The following is a 23,239-nucleotide window of genomic DNA, read 5'->3' as shown; positions in this document are numbered from 1 at the left end:
CGTATATGGTATGGCCATAACATCGGACATAGCCAGAGCTTCCTCTGATTGGCTGAATAGTCTATCACTCAAGCTGTAAAGCTCCTTCTGGCCGCTTCAGTGCAGGATGCTTGGCAATAGTCACCATGACAACAGGCATCACACACCGAGGGGCCAGCACCATGTCTGAATTCATTCCCTATTCACTGTATAAAATCATTATTTGGGGTGCAGTCATTTTGTAACCTCATCTGAATTCTTGTTGGACAAATTCTCTTCCTGGGAGAGTTCACTATACTGTATTATTACCCATAATTCTCTGTGCATAACTGATGCATACTACTTCCACACATATTACCAAAATGCATAGTGATGGCAGATAAACCTTATTTATATGTAAATATAAATGGTTGTTTAATCATGATTAAAGCCGACAGGCACTCATCAATAGTGTATTTAATACAGAAAACTGCTTTTGATACATCTGTAGTTTTGTGGTTTCAAGCTGCTATGTAATTTGTAACCTTTGAATTGTTTGCGTATTTGTTTGGTTGTGATGATGTGTAGAGCACTCGCTAGTATGTGTTGTACCTGTATTTATGACAGAGACTTTAAACATGGAAATTGTTTGTTATTGTTTCATGAAACTGTCTGAATACAAATGCAACTGATCCAAACAATGGGCCTCATTTTTCAGGCTGGATAGACATGGATTCATTCGTAAGTCATTTGTATGAACGTCTACACAAGATATTTCATATTAATAAAAATCTCGTAAATTCGGAAAAACATCCATATACTACTCATCCTCCTGAGTGTGTGTAAATTTACACGTAAGAAGCCTGACTAATGTAAACCTTGACTTGATCGACATCAGATCATATCATTTGCATGGATTACTTTATACTGTAAAGTAACACCTTTATACTGTATATATGGAATATGCTGTAGAGTATAAATTGCTTATTTTTTATTACAATTACAGCATTTAGCAGACACCCTTATCCAGAGAGAATTGCTCTATCCTCATGCTAGTTCACTAGGTCAGGGACTAAGAGTTCCCTTGATCCCGCTGTCTATGCATAGTTGTAAGCTGTAAGGAAATGACTCAACTGATTTAGCACTCACTTTTTACTATCAATATTAAAATTAGAATATAAATGTTTTAACCAAATCAAAAAATTTAACTTAGAACTCTCTAATATGTGAACATTATATATAAGTGCCTTCACTGCACCTATTGTCTGCCTTTTTCCTACTGTCTACAGTTGCTTTAAATTGTTGATCGTGCATTGAGATGACCATCTCGGAAAGAGCGACACACCCCAGTATTCAGCCTGTGTATGTATGTACTATGTGATCATTAAACATAAGATGTGTCGATGTGTAATTTCTATTTTTACAGACATGTTTCATGTCAATCTACTTTGTCTTTATCGTTGTCTTCTTCACTGTCTTTCCTTCTCTCAATGACGTCTGCAGTGGCATGAATCATCACTGCTAGCTTTAACAGAGCATTACAGTACACACAGACACACAAGCACACGTACACAAACAGCTGCAGCAGAGCTAATGCCTGTTCTTAAACTCAGAGAATAATACACACACACACCAGCATAGGCAGGTCCATCACACACACACACACACACTCTCTCTCTCTCTCTCTCTCTCTCTCTCTCTCTCTCCAACAAACTCTCTAATTCATAGATAAAGAGTCTTCAGATTTTCAACATGCTGTAGAATAATCGTGTGTGTGTGTGTGTGTGTGTGCGTGTGTGTGTGTGTGCGCGTGTGTGTGTGCGCGCGCGTGTGTGTGTGTGTGTGTGTGTGTTTATTCACTGACTGCATCTTCTGGGTCTGAATGTATTTAATTACACTGATCACAATGGAGAGTGAGAGAAGATTCCTGAGAATGTCACCACACACACACACACACACACACACACACACACACACACACACACACGATCTAGCACTAGCATGATTTATAGATTGATAAATAATAGATTAATTAGTAATAATAATCAGATTAAAAATTCATATCAAGCAGTGGTGGCTTGGTGGTTTGGCTCTGGGTTACTGATCGGAAGGTCGGGGGTTCAAGCCCCAGCACTGCCAGGCTGTCACGATTCCAAGGTGGAGACAGATGCAAGTGTAGAATTTCTTTAATTTATAGCTCAACCAAACACAAAACAAGAACTGTGAATTAGCAGCAAAACACTAAGGCTATGAATAAGGCCCTTGAGCAAGACCCTTAACACTCTGCTCTAGGGGCGCTGTATCATGGCTGAACCTGTGCTCTGACCCCAGCTTCCTAACATGCTGGGGTATACTGTGCATATGTATATGTGATCAATAAAGACTCATTATCATTATTTCAGCTGAGCATAGCTTTACAAACTCTGACAATTATTTTCACACTGTTGGTTTATCAGGTCATCCTACGCACTGTTGCTGAACCTTTTCAGGGGGAAGTAGCTTATGCATGCTCAAAAAGTAGCTTGAAGACACAAAATGAGGTCATGGACTAATGTCTATATTGAATGAATTGAGTTTTATCAAAATAGTAAGTAATATAATAATTTCTTATAGAAAGAAGGCATATTTGGGTAGGGTCAAACTATTTATTTTGTTTACGCAGTGGAGCAGAGATGCTCAAACTTAACCCTAGGATTTATACAATAGGACTTCCATATTATTTGAACATTTTATTAATCGCAGTAACCTATGTACAGTGGATTTAAAAAGTCTACACATCTCTGTTAAAATGTCAGGGTTGTGTGATATAAGGAAAAAAATTAAACCAAGATAAATCATGGCAGATCTTTTTCCATATTTAATGTCGTGTAGCATTGAGCAAAATTGAAGTGAAAAAAAAGAACCTGCTTTCAGTGGAAAAATTATCATTTTTAAAAGTAAAAATGATATCTGGTTGCATGTGTGTGCAAACCCTTTTATAGTGGGGCATGTGACTGTACTCAGAAATAAACAATTCCATTCAAGCTCATGTTCAAATGTAATTATCATACATCTGTCATCAATCAAGAGATTCTGATTAACCTCAAATACGGATCAGCTGTTTCTGTAGGATTTTCTTTTTGGTTTCATCTGACTAATGAAGCCATGATCCGCAAAGAGTTTACACAGCACATACTTGATTTTATTACTGAGAGGTACTGATCAGGAGAGGGGTACAAAAGAATTCCCAAAACATTAGATGTACCATGAAACACCACGAAGGCCATCATCAACAAATGGAGAAAATGGAGAACCACAGTGACATCACCAAGAACAAGATGACTCTTCAAAGTTGAAAACGGTGAAAACTTATCCGCGAGGCTGCCAAGAGACCTGCAGCAACATTAAAGAGCTGCAACAACATTTGGTAAATTCGGGTCACTCCCTGTATGTGACAGCAATCTGACATATTCTTCACATGTCTGGGCTGTGGTGTAATGTGGCTAGACAGAAAAAAAACTAAAAAAAAAAAAAACATGAAAGCCCACCTAAATGTTGCAAAATCATGTGGCAAAATGTGTTGGTCTGATGAGACCAAGGTAGAACTTTTGGGGCGTAATTCTAAAAGATATGTTTGGCACAAAAACAAGACAGCTGATCACCTAAAGAACACCAAACCCACTGTGAAGTAACATCATGCTATGGGGATTTTTCTCTTCACCTGGGATTGGGGGTATAGTAAGATCATAGATAGTTCCAAATACCAATCTATTTTGGCACACAACTTGCCTCTGATAGACAGTGAAGAAAAATATCACCTTCCAGCATAAAAACAAACCAAAGCACAAATCCAAGTCAGCAAAGGAATGGCTTCGTAAGATGAAGATCAACGTTTCGGAATGGGCCAGTCGGAGCTCAGAGCTAAATCAAACCTGTAATATAATAAATATATATATATATATATATATATATATATATATATATATATATATATATATATATATATATATATATAAATGTAATATAATATATAATATAATATAATAAATATCTAATAAAACCTGTAGAATGGCTAGAAGAGGGCTTTTCAAAAATGCTCCAGATCAATCAAATTGCAAGGGGATGTACAGGTGATCCCCTTGCAATTTGATTGATCTGGAGCATTTTTGAAAAGAAGCATGGAATAAAATTGCCAAATCAAGATGTGTTAATTTGGTAGACTCGTACCTAAAATACTGTATACTGAGCTCTGTATTCAAGCAAAATGTGCTTTAACAAAGTATTAGTTAAGGGGTGTACACACTTGTGCAAGTAGGCTATTGTATCAAACATTGTTCACACACTCACTGAGTTTCTTATTGTAGTGTTGGATAACTATTTTTTCCTTCATTAAATGAAATCATCATGTAAAAACTTTAATTAGAGCTATTGAGCTGAAAGTCTATGCTGTACTGGATTACGTAGTGGGTGAAAGCTAACCTAGCAGGTGAAGTCTATCCTAGAGGGTGAAGGCTAACCTAGTGTAGAAATCTAACCTAGCAAGTGAAAGCTAACATAGCAGGTGAAAGCTAACCTAGCAAGTGAAAGCTAACCTAGCAGGTGAAAGCTATCCCAGCATCTGGGTTCTCTGATCAGCCTTATGAATGAGCTTAGCCAGTTTTGAGCAGTGTTTTATCATTTATCATTTATCATTTCATTCTTGTGTTTTTTTTTTGTTAAATTTAAGCCTTGATGAATGTTTAATGCAACCCTTTTGGCATTAGTTTGGCATTAATAGTTTCTTTGAATTATTTTTTAAATATTTGAAATAATATTTGAAATAATACTTTCTATTCCTTTGGCATAATGGGAGTATATCTATCCTAAAAAAATGGATGCAGGATGAGCAAAGAATGATAATAATGCTTGCCTATTTTATTTGCAGCAAGGAGAATGTCCCAGAATGCATAAGCATGTGACATAAGGGCTACACACACACACACACACACACACACACACACACACACACACACACACACACACACACACACACACACACACACACACACACTTACGCACAGGTTTGTACAGTGATACACACTTAAACGCTGTGCTTTGCTGCCCTTCAGCTGTGCCAAGCAAAACTGGGTTAGCAGGCGGAGCACTTCACAGGATGAGGAATGTGTGTGTGTGTGTGTGTGTGTGTGTGTGTGTGTGTGTGTGCGTGTGTGTGTAAGAGCAATCCAAGCAGAGCAATCCAAGCAGAGGTATCACAGGCCTGTGTAACCAAGGCAACAGCCCAGGAAGCTGATGTCACAGAAGCACCACATGCCAGGGTGAAAAATAAAATCTAAAGCATGGTGTATATATGCGTATGTGTGTGTCTGTGTGTATACTGGTACATACGTGCACTCATACTATGCCCTGTCCATCAACAGTATGCAGTACACAGTATGTGAACAGCGTGAATATTAATACTCAAGCCAACATTTCTAAATATGCAGCCAGTGCTATCTTCATGGTTATAATGCATCCCACAAAGCAATGCAGTAGGAAAAAACAGAAGAAACTAAACATGGTTACATGTTTATACTGCAGTATGTTTTCTTCTACTGTATATTTTGCAGGTACTAAAATGTTCCTTAGGTTAATGGTCACATGAAGAACACTATAGAGCTTTAATTGGACCCCCTGCAGTTCACCTATTAGGGCAGTAGATCTGTTAATGATTCAGTCAACATGGCGATACATGTTCTCCTCCAATACCTTGACTGTCTGTTGGTGTACACTAGGATCCTTTTTATGGATTTCAATTCAGTTTAATAGAATCATTCTTGATCTGGTCCACTCCAAACTCTCCCAACTCAACATAGTTGCCTATGAATATTAAAAGTTCACCAACATTCTGACTGGTAGGAGGCAGAAGTTAAGGCTGGGGATTCTCACTTCTGAAACCCCTATCCATTAGATCTGGTGACCCCATTAATGCATACTCTTTCCATTGCTCTTCTAATTCAAGGGTCCATCTGTTAAACTTTGCAGATGACACAGTCATTAATCTCTTCAGAGATTATGAGAAGTTTGTACCAGTGCTATAGCCCCTAAAATATGTCTTATACAATCCAGCCATACAACAAAGCATGAAGGCTGAACACTGGGTAACACAGACCCCATTATTAGAGCACTAAAGGGCACTTCTTGTTTCTATAAACTCCATTTTCTAACTGCCTGGGATGGTCAAATCTGTCAAGATACCTAACAAACAGGATGGCTAGCAATCTACAACACACAAGACTCCATTCCAATCTGCTCCAAGGGGGCACACACACAGGATTGATAAGACTGTCTCCCCAAGAAAACTTCAACAATGAGACAAATAGGTATCAAATGATCTGGTATTACAGAACACTTTCTTTTCAAATACATCAAATCAGAAAAGTGCTCAGGACACTCATAACCTCCGTCTTCGTGCACTGCGCTGTTTGTTTGATATCTACATGCTCCATGAACATGTAATCCTAGCAGGTTTTATTCAAAGGCACAGGGAAGTCAACAACAAGGTCATGTTTGGTGTTAAATGCAATGTAAAACCATACTTGGAACTTTGGACTACGTTCTGTGACTGTACAATACTACAGTTTCATGATAGAGGCATTTTATAAACATTGAATTGGAATTGGCTGACCAATCAGCTGCACCAAAAGAGGAGAGGCAGAGAAAAATATATAGTCACTCCTTAGTATAAATTCTTGCAAACTCAGAAAACTCTTGGGCATTAGTCTCCAGTTGCATAAGTCTGAAAGTCTGAGGTTCTAATGCACCATGATCTCTGGATAAGCTGCCTCAACTGAAGCTATGATGGGACCTTCAGTGTGATTCTTGATGAAATCTGTCCACACAGAGTTATATGTCTTTGTCCACAAACCATGCACAAGCACACTCAACATCATAGCTGGATGTTCCCCAAAAGCTCTACTGAACTGTGCAACATTGAGTCCCAACAGTTTCCTACACTCTCTGTGTATTAGGGGTATAACACAATGCCATTATCTGTATTTGTATTTGTATGTGTTTAGTGTTAAATATTTGTATCTGTTTTCATATTCAGTCTAACCAAAAGGCTGAAAAAGAACAATGTGCCTAAACGTTCCTATCCTGAACAGTATGGGCAAGTTTCATGTCTCTTATTGTGGTTTTTGAGTTGTATTCAAGGTGTGAATTTTGCTAAAACCTGGCAACCCTCCCCATAAGGTTCAGTGAGCCGTTCTCTTAGCTCCACATTAAAGTAAAAACATTGCACTATCGATGCAACATTTTTTTTTGTTCATTCTTGATGCACATATACTCTCACAAGCTTTATGGAAAAAAGAAGAACACTATGCCTAATATTTCGCATCTGTATTCATATTAGCTTAGGATGCATTATCTGTTCGACCGGAATAATGTACTTGCATTCAGTTACAGCCTTACTGTGTGTGCTTGTCATTCCACTTCATTCCACTCATATCCAATTGTTTTATCTATCAGTTATTTTCACTACACCTGTATATAGTATATTTTGTATTATATTGATGCATACCGATAGCTGAAACCCACTACTCACTTCCCTTATTATACAAGAAAAGAATGGCTGTGGTGAATTGCAAGTTCATAGTCACCACTATCTTCCAGTAACTGAAGTGGAAAGCCAATATCAGCTGCAATAGCAAAAGGCTCAGCTGAGGGTATACCTATTGGGTCAGTTCTACACAGCCACCACTAAATCTGTCCTCACCATCTCTGTAACAAAAAATTAATGCCCCTCCTCCAGTAGTAGCTTCATATAATTTTTTGTCAACACCACTAGACAGTAGTAAAGCTCCATTCCACATGCTATCAGAGAAATTGGTGTTTAATCCATCCACACATATGATGACTATGTTACTGTCAGCAGTATATAATAGTTGCTTACCATCCACTTTATTAGGAACACCTGTACACCTACACATTCATGCAGGTATCTAATCAGATAATCATGTGGCAGCAGCACAATGCATAAAATCATGCAGCAGCAGGTCAAGAGCTTCAGGAAATGTTCACATACATGTAAATGTGGTATAAAAAGTATATATAAATAAGAAGTGTATATGAAAATTCGGACATACCGTATATACAAATGTACAAAATATATACACAAAAGTGTTCCTGGGCAAATTGCACCTGGACACCATTCCCATTGGCTGGGAAGATTTCACGTAACAAGTACCAATCAGGGTGATGATGAAGGAGCTTCCTTATCGAATATAAGTTACAACATTATTAAACACTCGAATGTAAAAAAAAAACCTAAACACTACAGAGCCATAGCAAAGACCTTGAACATCTCTCTCAGTACAACAGGTACAATAATATGCAGGTGGACAGTTAATGGAACCACATCTAATCATCCCTGGACAGGTGCGCTATGAAAAATTTCACAGTGCACTCTCAGACTAATGATAAGGAAAGTAAGAGAGAAAAGAGCAGTCATTAGAATATAGTTGCAGGTCGAACTGAAAGCAGGAACAACATTTAGAATACAATAAGCAGCAATCATCTCCATTCCTACACCTCATGCAAGACTTCTCTGCTAAAAAAAGAAGCACAAAGATGTGCATCTAAATGTATAGACAAATCAGAGCTCTTTTGGAAAAAAGGCAAAACAAAAACAGAACTCCCCGTCAATAACTCAGCTTGTCATGTTTGAAGAAAGAAAGAAGGGCTGTCTGTATGATTCCCATATCTACAGTGAAGTAAGGAGGTAGGAGCACCATGATATGGGACTATTTCTCTGTAAGTGGTACTGGTGCATAACATGTCATTGACATGAATGGAACAATGTATCGGGACAAATTAGAGAAGAATTTAATCTCATCAGCCATGAAGCTGAATCTGTGCAGATAGGTGTAGGAACAAGTCAATAACCTCAAATTTTCAGCCAAAATAACTGAAGACTCGTTTCTACAAAAGAAGGTGAAAGTGCTTGCATGGACTAGCCAATCTCCTGATTTTTTTTGTGGAACAGTTTGAAATTATGAGCCCATCAGAGGGTCCCTGGTAACCTTGTGGAATTAAAGACAATTTGCCAACAGGAATGGGCCGAAATAAGCCTGTAAATAATGCTGTAAAAAGCTAATTACATCTAACAGTAGAGATCTCAAAGCTGTAATTGCCAACAATGGCTTTGCCACAAAGAACAAATGTTGTTAATTTGTGCTGTCAAAATACATTTTTCCCTATCAATTTCATTTTGAAAACATATATTTTTGTTATTCTTTTGAATACATACAGTACACTTTTGTTCATATTTATAATTACAAAGTCAAAAGACATTATGTGTTCACTGGAAGTATATTAAATAACAAAAATAAGAATGTTTGAATACGTATTTCCCCTTACCATTAGCTAGAAAACGTTTTAATTTGCTATTTTTTTGTTACTTGTTCTGTCTATTCCAATTATTATCACATTAATACATTTACTGTTAATGCATTCCTAAAATGTTTTTTTTTAAAATTCAGACAAAATTGGCTATAAATGTTTACAACAGACTGAACAGAAAATTAGCTGTTTTTGCTAAATTGCTTTATGTCCTTCTCTGTTGCATCACTAAGTGGTTTTTGGTTTTAATTACCAAGTATATAATCTCTTCACAAAAATTAAGCAAGGTAATACTAAGAAAATTGGCCTGACAGGTATAGTAGCCTGTAATATATATTAAATGTTAATTATCACATACTGTGCTCTATACTGCATAGTACTACAATCAATATTATGGTGTATGCACTTTATACTGGTGCATTATATGTGTGCCATTTCATACACATCCTCAGACTACTCAGATTTACTGATCACTTGTGTGGGTGTCTTATGTCTGGCTTCTCAAATATCCAATTGTCAGAGTGTTTGTGAATAAGGACTACTAGCAGAAAGCAGTATTGTCAAACATAACACAGTAATTCTTGCAAATATGCATGTTTATACATGGATTGCTAGTCTATGATGTAGGTGAACACTACCACATACTGCAACAACAAAGGCAACAACAATGATAATTTGAAATCCTTCACATTTGTCTCAAATAATGGTCCTTAGAGGACAGCTGTCATGATGCTACTATTATCTAATAATGTAACTACATTATTTCAAGTTCAAGTGGGTTTATTGTCATTTCAACCATATACAGCTGGTGCAGTACACAGTGAAATGAAACAACGTTCCTCTAGAACCATGGTGCTACATAAAACAACATACTAACCACAATGGCAGGTCAAATTTAAAATAATTTGACCTGCCATTACCTGTACAGTACAGAAGGCAGGAGAAAGACACTGTATCCCCCTGTCTCTCTCGGCAATCATTTATTTATTCACTGATTCATTAATCATGTGAGACTGGACAGTAGAAGGTCACTACACTGTGTGCATGCTACAAACCTGGCCAGAACATTTTCAGTGAAAGTGTTTCTGTTCATAAAGTATTGACAGAATAAGATAAACATTGTAGAGTTCAAATCTGACCTTATTACGCAAATGATACAGTATGTGAAAATTAAAAAGAAAAATGGGTGTAGTAGTAGTTTTTTAAAACGGTTTTATAGTATTTTTAGTGCAACAACTACAGTTGCAATCAAAATTATTCAACCCCCACCAAGGCTTTGTTGCAGAAGAAGTCCTGGAAGATTCTACAGGGCCATCACAGTCACCTGACTTGAACTCCATAGAAAGTGTCTGGTGGGATTTGAAGAAGGTGGTTGCAGCACACAAACCCAAGAATATTACTGAACTGGAGGTAACTGCTCATGAGGAATGGACTAAGATTCCTCAGAAATGCTGCGAGAAGCTATGTGTCTTGTTTGCAGCAGGTAAAAACAGCAACTACTAAGTACTAAAGATGCTTGCCATGAAGGGGTTGAATAATTTTGAGACTGGAGAAGTCATTATAAGTTGCATTTTCAGTTGAATTTGGGGAAACCAATTAAAACATTCGTTGTGTTGAACTATTTCAAATGTTTTTGTTTTATTTGTTCATTACAAACAGCTTAAAGTCTGTAAATCTTGACAATAAACCGGATTTGCAATTGGGGTTGAATAATTTTAATTGCAACTGTATATGACAGTAAAAGAGCACCAGCTGAACACACACACACATACACCCCCCCCCCCCCCCCCCACACACACACACACACATGATCTAGCACTAGCATGATGCAGATTAATAATCTGATCCAATAGATCACCCAATCTCAATAAATCTCTTGATTTTTACACATAAACTGCGGTAGTGTAAGATGACTGAGGCTGTCTGATGGAAAAAGTTTGTTCATTTGCTTTTTTTAATCATTAAATGGAAGAATCATTTGAGTACTTTCAGAACTAGAAAACTACAGTACACGTCTGTACGTTCTACACGTTAGCATTTACAAGACCCCCAGTGTCTGACTTTAACACACATTCATCTGGCAAAATGTAAAATTTGGTACTGGTGCATAGCTGTTAATTTACCAGACACCATCTTAAAAAATTTCATTACTACATAGTGATTGCTTTTAGACAGCCAGAGTATTGTTGCAATTTTCTCCTTTTTTCACTTCTGGGGTTAACCACAGTTTTAAATGCTACAACTTAATTAAACATTTTTTATTTTTTATTTTTTAGATATATACAAAAGAAAAACATATTTTTGTTAATGAAAATATGTAGTTTGCAAAAAAAATTCATGTAACAGAAAATTTCATCATCCAAAGGGTTTCCCCAAGCCACAATATATAGGTTAGTGTTGATGTACAATGCACTTGAGCATCTGCATTTTCCCAGCTTCACTCCAATTTTTCTAACAGTCAGTCATTGATATATATATATATATATATATATATATATATATATATATATATATATATATATATATATATATATATATATATATATATATATATTTGCAATACTGATAGAAGACTTCTATATGTACAATAAATATATCCTCTAACCAACCATGTTATGTGTTCTATGTATATGCCACACAATTTCAAAGGTTCCTGATAAGTCTTTTTTGGGGACTGTTGCTAAATTTGGCATTGACATATAACTGGTTCACCAGTTTGTTCTTAATATATTGCCATATCACAGGGTGTAATATAATATATAATTCATATAGTTAATATAATATAAGTAATATAATTGTAATATGCTATTTTTATCTATGTCATACAGCCCTATGGGCAAATATGTAAATGATCTTTTCTGTAAGGCTTATGTGTTCCCAACTAACTTAATGAGTCATAAGTGGCTTTGGGTATAAATGACCCGATTAGTCAGTTAGCCCCGCCTCCAGCCCAAACACAGCTTTTCAGCTCTGCCCCTTTCCTTTAAAAGGAAACTCATGATGCATATGTCCTTTCAGCAAAAGAGGTGGGGTTGGTTGCAGTCGTGAGTCCAGAGCAAACACGACACAGAATTAGGCATGGAGGTCATCAGAGAATACTAAACATTGCTAACTCCCTACTCCCTACTACTACCTACCACGATTTACACTGTAAACTGTATTTGCATGTGTATGTATTATATTTGTGTGCTCATGCATCTATGTTATAACTGACAAGATTGGATAAACTGGTAAAATGATCACACATTCTTTCAATAATGGTTCCGCTTTATATGCTTGGTGTGAAATGATTAATAATTGTATGGGTTGTAAATAAACAATGTAAATCAAGCCCTTGTTAATGACTACACATGCAAATGTATTTTGTAGAATGAATGAAGAAGCAGATCTCAGATCTCATATTTTGGCAGTTATTTTAGATAAGTGTTACATGACATTAATTCATTCTGTTATTCAATTAGGTTATTTCATGTACTAACTTTCCTGTTAATAAAAATGAACCTACTGTAGATAATAAACTGCATTTCCTGATGATTTCTGTTTCCCACTCTACCTTTTTTTATTATTAAAAAACTTAAGTTGAAACATTTTATAATCAGGAACGGTTCATTTAGATTATAATATTTATAATTAAGAATATTATTATATAGTACTATAATTACTGTACAGTATATCAAAATTTTATTGTATGTACAATGTGCACCAATCAGTTGTAGATACCTTCATTGGTGGCAGTGACAAAATGTGAATACATAGCATTATAGTTCTTCAACTGACAAATTAACTCATTAATATACCAACTGCCACGGCACAAAATTTTAGTAGGGATCAGTGCCACTCCACCAGTTCTTGGTTAGGGGAAGTCTGTGCTGAGTTCATCCCTGTGTTTACCTGGGATTCCTCAGGGTACTCTCATATCTCAAATAAAAGTGGGTGAAGTGTCATCTTTAATTATCCTCCAAGATAATTATGCATGATGGACTGGTGTCCAAGCCAGGGTGTGTCCCTGCCTTGTGACCAGTGTTCCCAGGATAGGCACTGCATTTAATGAGTTGCATGCATGCTGCTAAACAAAAAAGCAGCCCTGTGTAGAAACACAGTCTAACAAAGAAACATTTTTTCACACATTTTAAATATTTTTCAAATGGCCCTAAGTTTGGATGGTGATGAGGGGCATCCAACTAACTTTTTGAAGCATGATACACATTATTCCTCTTGTTTCCTTCTATATGATAACAGTAGTTTTGGTGCACATCTTGCTGAAACAGGCATCATCTAAGACATACTCAGCTAACATCTGCTACTTGCGCACACACATTCACTCACAGCTAGGGGAAATTTCACGCAGTCAATATGCCTGCCTGCATGTTGTTGTTTTTTCAGAGATGGGAGAAAACCAGAGATCTTGGAAGAAAGCCACATGAACACAAGGATAACATGCAAAACTCTGCACAGACAGTAATGCGAGCTCAGGATCAAACTAAAGACCTTGGAACCATACTGTCCCTACAGTAAACCACTGTATTATACCCTATATTGTGTAGTGCTGTCTGTCACACACACACACACAGACTCTTATGAAAGTTTTATGCCAAGCTGGGCAGTATCGTAAATCATGCATGCAGAAGGGCATGTTTCAAAGAAACAGAGCTGCAGGTCACACACACACACACACACACACACACACACACACACACACACACACACACACACACACACACACACACACACACACACACACACACACACACACACACTCTGTCTCTCTCTCTCTGCTGCATTTAGACAGCACAACTATATAACAGCCAAATGGGAAAAGCCCTGCGCTTCAGATATGCCCCATTTTTAAAATAGCATTTTTAACATTATTTTAAATTTCATTTTGTTGCATTTTAATGAACAGCTTTTTTGCAATACCTCAAGAGTCTGAATGGATCACACAAACACTGTGTTATATACAGAATTAATTATTATACTTTTGTAATGTTGAATGTTTTAATCAATTGAGGCACATATTCAGGCAATGCTCATTTTTGCTGTATCGAAAATGTATCATATGGAGGTACCACTATATGGAAATCACAGCGAAATGGAATTTGTGATTCCCTCATAGATAGATAGATAGATAGATAGATAGATAGACAGCTTTGCATAGCAGTGTACTCTAATGTGTACTCAGTGTACTCATTTGCTTAATTTTGGTAAGTGTTTCCCCAATACCGTCCATCTTTAACCATAGTTCGCAAGCTAGCAGTACAGTTCTGCTATAAAATACATAGCTCCAGCGTTCCAGTCTCTGAATCTGAAATTATCTTTTGCCAACTTTGGCAATTTCAGTATAACCAGCGTTCCTGTCTAGCTATACTGCTATACCCAATAGATTGGAGTTCCCACCCTCAATTCAACTGTAGCCAAGAAACCTCAAAGACCATTTCTTCATTTCCATTTATGTTTTGCTGTTTGTTCTCTACTCAACTGTGGCAAAACTCTTTTCATCAATGATTTTATTGTGTTGTCACGTTCGACAATTGCTGTATTTTGCATGTAATTGAGTAAATAGAGAGTAAAGAGAAAGAATGGCAAGTTGGAGATCAAGTAAATAAAAATTTAAATAAAATGAAAAAGAGAAGGAAAGGCAGACTGGGAAGGGTGAAGCGTGGTGTAAAAAACAGTAAAAAAAAAAAAGATGTGGGAGTGGAAATAAAGAAAGAAAATGGATGGAAAGGTACTGTACAGCTTTATTGCTTCATTATTATAATAATGACAGCATCCTGAATATATCATCACACTAGAGACAAACTGCACACACTGCAGCTTAAGTGTGTGTGTGTGTGTGTGTGTGTGTGTGTGTGTGTGTGTGTCTTAGCAAACTGTTCTCTGAGAGGTGCTAATTCTGAGGAAGTAAACTACAAAAAAGATCTGTAGGCAGGCAACACAAACACAGCTGAGTACTGCTTTAAGTACTGCTTTTATTTCATCAGTTATCAAACACTATTACTTTATTTCTTCTTCTTCTTCTTTTTTTTCTTTCCAAATAGAATGCGTCCCAGTCAGAAAACAGCCCTCTAGATAGGATTTTTGTGCAGCAATTATGTGCTTCAAAAATAATAATAACTGTCCCATACAGAAAGCAGCTGCTGACATCTGAGCTTCCTTATTTTGTACAAATTTGAGAGCAGAATCACACACACACACACACACACACACACACACACACACACACACACACACACACACATATACACAGTATCTCACAAAAGTTAGTACACCCCTCACATTTTTGTAAATATTTGATATCTTTTCATGTGACAACACTGAAGAAATGACACTTTGCTACAATGTAGTGAGTGTACAGCTTGTGTAACAGTGTAAATTTGCTGTCCCCTCAAAATAACTCAACACACAGCCATTAATGTCTAAACCGCTGGCACAAGCTGTTACAAGGTCTCAGGTGTGAATGGGGAGCAGGTGTGTTAAATTTGGTGTCATCACTCTCACACTCCCTCATACTGGTCACTGGAAGTTCAACATGGCACCTCATGGCAAAAGAACTCTCTGAGGATCTGAAAAAAAGAATTGTTGCTCTACATAAAGATGGCCTAGGCTATAAAAAGATTGCCAAGACCCTGACACTGAGCTGCAGCATGGTGGCCAAGACCATACAGCGGTTTAACAGGACAGGTTCCACTCAGAACAGGCCTCGCCATGGCTGACCAAAGAAGTTGAGTGCACGTACTCAGCGTCATATCCAGCGGTTGTCTTTGGGAAATAGACGTATGAGTGCTGCCAGCATTGCTGCAGAGGTTGAAGGGGTGGAGGGTTCAGCCTGTCAGTGCTCAGACCATACGCTGCACACTGCATCAAATTGGTCTGCATCGCTGTCGTCCCTTGAAGGAAGCCTCTTCTAAAGATGATGCACAAGAAAGCCCACAAACAGTTTGCTGAAGACAAGCAGACTAAGAACATGGATTACTGGAACCATGTCCTGTGGTCTGATGGGACCAAGATAAACTTATTTGGTTCAAATGGTGTCAAGCGTGTGTGGCGGCAACCAGGTGAGGAGTACAAAGACAAGTGTGTCTTGCCTACAGTCAAGCATGGTGGTGGGAGTGTCATGGTCTGGGGCTGCATGAGTGCTGCCGGCACTGGGGAGCTACAGTTCATTGAGGGAACCATGAATGCCAACATGTACTGTGACATACTGAAGCAGAGCATGATCCCCTCCCTTCGGGGCTGGGCCTCAGGGCAGTATTCCAGCATGATAATGACCCCAAACACACCTCCAAGACGACCACTGCCTTGCTACAGAAGCTGAGGGTGAAGGTGATGCACTGGCCAAGCATGTCTCCAGACCTAAACCCTATTGAGCATCTGTGGGGCATCCTCAAACAGAAGGTGGAGGAGCACAAGGTCTCTAACATCCACCAGCTCCGTGATGTTGTCATGGAGGAGTGGAAGAGGACACCAGTGGCAACCTGTGAAGCTCTGGTGAACTCCATGCCCAAGAGGGTTAAGGCAGTGCTGGAAAATAATGGTGGCCACACAAAATATTGACACTTTGGGCCCAATTTGGACATTTTCACTTAGGGTTAATTCACTTTTGTTGCCAGACATTAATGGCTGTGTGTTGAGTTATTTTGAGGGGACAGCAAATTTACACTGTTACACAAGCTGTACACTCACTACTTTACATTGTAGCAAAGTGTCATTTCTTCAGTGTTGTCACATTAAAAGATATAATCAAATATTTACAAAAATGTGAGGGGTGTACTCACTTTTGGGAGATACTTGGGAGATACTATATATATATATATATATATATATATATATATATATATATATATATATATATATATATATATATATATATATCTTCTTAAAGTAGGCAGTCCTCTTATTCTGTTCACACAATCAGAAATATCCATGACATTCCAACAAACACAGTATGGCGGACCAAGCTGTCATTCAAACGGAAAAGTATGTTTGCAATTGTAAAGTGCTTTGTTTCCTAGTGTAGCCAACAGCCGTATTTGTGTTTGTAGAGTAGGTAAATATAATTAGCGAATATAACACAACTTCAGAACTTAGTTTATGTGGCTAGTTTTTGTGGCTAACTAGCTACTGTAGCTACTAACTTGTAGGAGGCAAAAAAAGTGTAGGTTGCAAAAACAACAAACAACCCAACTGAAATTTAATTATCATGCATCTGGACCAAGATCATTTGAGAAAATTTCTAAATGTACAAAATGTGCAAAAACACAGACAACATGCACATCAATGACATTTTTTAGGTGATATAGTTTCGCCCCACCTTGGCACACCAAACATTATTCGTCCCATTGTGTAATGTGTACTTTCTTCTAGTTTCTCCTTCAGACATTTAATAAAAAACCTCGTTCATGTTTATTATACCCTTCACATGTGCCTTCACAATCACTGCTAATGACAAGTTATGGCTGTACCAGTCTCAATGCACACTAAATCTAAGGGGCATCACTTAACACGGCTATCTGTAATAGGCTGCATAAATCTACAGTCTCAGCTAGAAAGAAATCAGCCCCAACCTCTACTTCATATGTTACACGTATTTCTTCTTATGTCCACTCGAGTTGCTGTTGTTCTTGGCTCCAAAATAGTAAAATATAATGAAAAACCCCATTTGTTAACAGCAGTTAAGAGCATATGGATGGCTGTGCTAGCCCATTCATACCAGATGGCCCTGCCGGACACACTATGTACGGTTATGTACTGTACACTCAAACATCATGTAGAATAGTACAGAAGAATGTGATTTCATGCAAAGCTTGAGGTTCAATGGAGTTTTGTTATAATAAGGATCAGCAGAATTAAATGTTCAATTTGGATTGGACAACTGATTGGATAAAATCATTAGTTTGTAACTATGGCTGTCATAATAGTAAGAACACTAATTAAAAATGTATTCCATCATTTGAGAGAGGACAGAGCTTTGAAATGCACCTTACCTCAATGAGGAAGTCACCGGTCCGAAGCCCCGCCTCCCATGCAACTCCACCTTCATCCACTGACTCCAGATACTGAAGGGCGGGAAAAGCAGGAGTAGGTGTAAACTCCTCGATGGGCGTGTCCGCTTTTGAGTGTATTGGGAGGTAGAAACGAGAAAATTTGAAGACAGTTAAAATGGGTTTGATTGAGTGATAGAGTGATAGATTGTATGATAGTGTTTCAGAATGGGTGCGCATCCTTGATGGGATGGAATTGTTAGATTTTTTTGGGAGATAATGGAAGTGGATTTATTTTTATTCCGTTTTTTAAGTTATTATAGTTATTATAAATGGCTGTGTAGTAAAATGGGAGTGTATTAGTGTGTATTAATTAGTTTAAAGGAACACTTTGGCCAGAGATGAAATTCAGACTTTGGCCCTCTTACCCCATGTATAGTTGGCCAAACCAAAAGCTGAGACATGTTTGGGGTCTGAAGTTTGCTTCTTTAGTCTTACACTGGAGCTAATGATGGCTAATGTTGCTAGTAAGTAAGGGAAGTATTTAGCCTGTAGTTGGACGTAAAGTCTCAAAGTCTACACTTACCATCCAGTTTATTAGGAACATTTGTATACCTGCACATGTATCTAGATTGATCCAATTTAACTAATCAGCCAATCATGTGACAGCAGCACAGTGCATAAAATCATGCAGATACAGGTCAAGAGCTTCAGTTAATGTTCACATCAAACATCAGATTGAAGAAAATATATGATCAATGTGACTTTGATCATGGCATGGTTGCTGGTGCCAGATGGGCTGTTTTGAGTATTTCATAAACTGCTGATCTCCTGGGATTTTCACACACAAAAGGCTCTAGAATTTACACAGAATGGTGTGAAAAACAAAAAAAACATTAAGCAAGTTGGCAGCTCTGTTGCTGGAAACGCCTTGTTGACAAGAGACGTCAGAGGAAAACGGTAAGATTGGTTCAGGCTTCAATTCATCCATCCATCCATCTTCTATACCGCTTATCCTCTTCAGCGTCACGAGGAACCTGGAGCCTATCCCAGGGAGCATGGGGCACAAGGCGGGGTACACCCTGGACAGGGTGCCAATCCATCGCAGGGCACACTCACATACACACTCACACACCCATTCATACACTACAGACACTTTGGACATGCCAGTCAGCCTACCATGCATGTCTTTGGACTGGGGGAGGAAACCAGAGTACCCGGAGGAAACCCCCACAGCACGGGGAGAACATGCAAACTCCAGAAAAGCATCTCAGCATGCACACAACATTGAACCTTGAGGTGGATGGGTCAGAACAGCAGAAGACCACATCATGTTCCACAGTCTCCTGACCTGTATTTGTATGCTTTTATACATCGTGCAGCTGCCACATGATTGGCTGATTGGATAACTCCATAAATGAGCAGGTGTGCAGGTAAACACATGAAAATAAAGAGTAGTTAGGTTAAAACTTGTGTTGCAAAGAATTTTGACCACATATGTTCAATTGTAACTGTGTAAAGTGACCATAGAGCTAAATTTTGTCAAAGAGAGTGACCATTCTGACCATCTCCAACAACCAATAGCATGGCTTTCCATTACCACTAAACGCTGCATGCATTTTTGAGATTAAAAGCTCTGTGAAACCATTTCTACTTAGTGAAAAGTGATGTGTTATGCAATTTAAAATAAGTTTTAAATTATAACATCCACAGAGATTCATAAATATAACACCTGCAACCCAAATGGTTCAAAAACAAGATGTTGCAGTATGTAAATTAAATTAAACGTGTTTGTAGACTGAAAAGATAAAATAAGATATTAATTTGGCTAGTTTATTCCTGTCAAGTATTTATTTACATTTATTTAAAATTATTAAGCTCAGAAATTAGCTCTGTGTCTCAAAATTAAATGTTCATGTTCATGGCTGTTTACAGCGGCTGTTCTGTCAACTAATTTGCAGATTCACATTAGCCATTATAGCTTAAAACTGCAGTGAACCAATTCAGTAAATTTTATTTGGGGAAAGTTTTTAAAAGTTCAGTATTTCCTGAATTTGATCGTGGTAACAGTTTACATTCTCACTAGGCTCCAAGCAAACTCAAATCAAACCGGCTACAGGATTGGGAAACATTGCTTAAACTCACACTCTAACACACTGTTAACTCATCCATTTTGTCCTTATGATGGGTGTGCTAATGATGGTAAATGTGTAGAGCATGGAATCCTCATAGCATTTATTAATGCTAACCCTAACAGCTGGATTAGCAGAGTAGAAAAACTGTATAAATAGAGCACATACAGTACTGTGCAAAAGTTTTAGGCACCATATTATTTTTTGGAGCAACTTTGTTATAAATTTTTATTTTACATTATCAAGTCAGTACAAAAAAAAAACATTTTAGATTTCCAAACATTAGTTTTCCAGCACAAAATTAAATGTCAGTAAAGAAAGCAGCATATTATGTAAGAGAACACTTTTCAGACAAAAAACACAATGAAGGCTGCTGGATTTTGCTGCAAAAATAAGAAGCAAGTGTGACAGTCAATGTCACCAGAGGAACTGTGACTGGTTCTGCAAGATGTTCAGTAAAACTTACAGCTCATTTCCTTATAAAACTGTAGAAGGTGTACCTGAGACTACTCATTTTTTAAAAGGATTGCCAAACTAAATAGTGACTTTGTTTCCTTTACTACTCTTTACTGCTCTTTACAGTATTTTTCTTTAAATGTAGAAACATTTAATTTCTTTATTTTTGAAGGCATCTTTGCTCTACAGCATTTCTTGACTTGTGCACAGTACTGTATATTATTACAATCACAAACCAGTTTCTGTTTCATTCTATTTTTGTTTTAAAGCATAGTACAAATTTAATAAGAGTGTAGTGAGTACAGAATTGTTCCTAATTTCTTTTTATCTATTCACCATATTCTGCCCAATTTGCATATCTTGCTGGGGTCAAGTATTCCCATAAAATTATGGTCATCGCCAGCATAATAATTCTATGTGTAATTCAGTATAAAATTAGACTTTATAAAATATATTTAATAATATATACATATGAAATACAATATTTTAATAATTTTATAAAAATCTGAATTTATACTGAATTACACACATTTTATTACACCATAATTTTATGGGAATACTTGGCCCCACTTTGGCCGCCCCAACTTGCCCCCCTGATCATTAACTACAAAATATTACCGCACATGCTCACATTACCTCACATGCATTACACACACACACGTGTGTGTGTGTGTGTGTGTGTGTGTGTGTGTGTGTGTGTGTGTGTGTGTGTGTGTGTGTGTATGAGTGTGTAATGTTAATTATACATATACAGTACTGTGCAAAAATCTTAGGCACATGCAAAGAAATGCTGTAGAGCAAAGATGCCTTCAAAAATAGCATGAAATGTTTCTACATTAAAAACAAAAACTATAAAGTGCAGTAATAAACAGTAATAAATGAAACAAAGTCAATATTTAGTTTGATGACCCTTTGCTTTAAAAAAAACTAGTAGTCTCAGGTAGAATTAGTGCAGTTTTATAAGGAAATGAGCTGTAAGTTTTATTGGGCATGTTGCAGATCCAGTCACGGTTTTTCTGGAGACTTTGACTGTCACACTTGCTTCTTATTTTTGCAGCAAACCCCAGCAGCCTTCATTGTGGTTTTTTTTTGTCCGTAGTGTTCTCTTATGTAAGATGCTGCTTTCATTCCTGATATACACACATTTTTCTGTAACAAAATTTACAATAAGCAAATTTTTTTTGTTCATTTTGTGCTGAAAAACTAATGTTTTTCAAATGTTTTTTTTTTTTTTATTTTTCTTTGTACTGACTCGATAATGCAGAAGTCATAAAATAGGGTGCCTAAAACATTTGCACAGTACTGTATATTCTGTTATTATTCTGTATAGTAAGAGAACAGTAATAGGAAAATAATGCTCTTGTGTGCTGTTGTGCTTGAGGGAAGGGGCTAGTGCAAGAGGAGAACTTTCTGAACTAACAGACTATAGCACTTACAGCCAAGTAGGTATAATTTCCTGTCCTGATTAGTTGGATGTTAGTGATCATTTGTTTTTCTCGTGTTGGGATACCACATACACTGGAGCTTTTTTATTGACAGACACCAGAATATAAGGAGAACTTAACCAAATCTTAACCAAATTAAAAAAAGAAAAGTTTACTTTTTTTCTCACCTGCAGCCATTAGCTTCTACCGACACAAGCCTTTAAATTTTAGATTGAATCCACTTGGGGTAAGGGGAAAACTTCATCTGGGCTCAGGTAAGAAGACTAAACTGAAGATGAAATCTGTTTTTCAATTTGTTCTTAAAGTAATGACATGGTTGTAGTGGTATGTTTGGTTATCATTAGCAGGAGAGTGAGGATTCTGAGGAAGGCGATGATGAGGATTGTGAGAAATTAAATATAATCAAAATTTCAGGGTCTCAGAAGTCTGGATGACTAAAGCTAGTTTAAACCTGCACACCTTGATTTTTAATGACATGATGTGATTGTTTGGAGGAGAAGCATTAGGCTAAGGAAATCAGTTATTACAATAGGTATAACGGTTATGGTGTGTTTCACCAGGAGTGTCAGATAATGGTGATGATGGTGATGAAGAAGAAGAACTGAAATGGACTAGAAGTATGTGCTGGAATTAGGAAAATTCTTTTAGGCACTTCATGTGTGTGTTCTGGTGCAAATCACAGTTGAACACCTATATAAAGTGCATGATGATTATGATGATGATGATGATGATGATGATGATGATGATGAAGGTTAGAACTGAGATGAAAATATCTGGATTAAAAATCTGGATCAATCATATGTGTTTGGTGTGGGATGATGATGATGATGATGATGATGATGAAGGCGTGACCCAACATAAAGCAACAGTGTTTTTCTTGTGGTTAATAGCTAAATGTGGGTGTTTTAGG

At 37.2% G+C, this 23,239-nt stretch overlaps 1 protein-coding gene across 1 annotated transcript in view; it reads right to left on the bottom strand.

Moving 5' to 3' along the window:
- The window catches only part of LOC124628034 (SH3 and multiple ankyrin repeat domains protein 2), a 161,987-nt gene that overhangs the window by 25,272 nt on the left and 113,476 nt on the right, over positions 1-23,239 (bottom strand). The window contains exon 16 of the mRNA XM_053678083.1: positions 18,300-18,424. Coding sequence (XP_053534058.1) covers positions 18,300-18,424 — 125 coding nt within the window. The remainder of the gene's footprint in view (positions 1-18,299; positions 18,425-23,239) is intronic.

This window comes from Ictalurus punctatus, chromosome 4 (assembly GCF_001660625.3).
Source record: "Ictalurus punctatus breed USDA103 chromosome 4, Coco_2.0, whole genome shotgun sequence".
Classification (NCBI taxonomy): Eukaryota; Metazoa; Chordata; class Actinopteri; order Siluriformes; family Ictaluridae; genus Ictalurus; species Ictalurus punctatus.
Note: the sequence above shows the minus strand (reverse complement) of the source record. Positions and strands in the feature narration are given on the sequence as shown.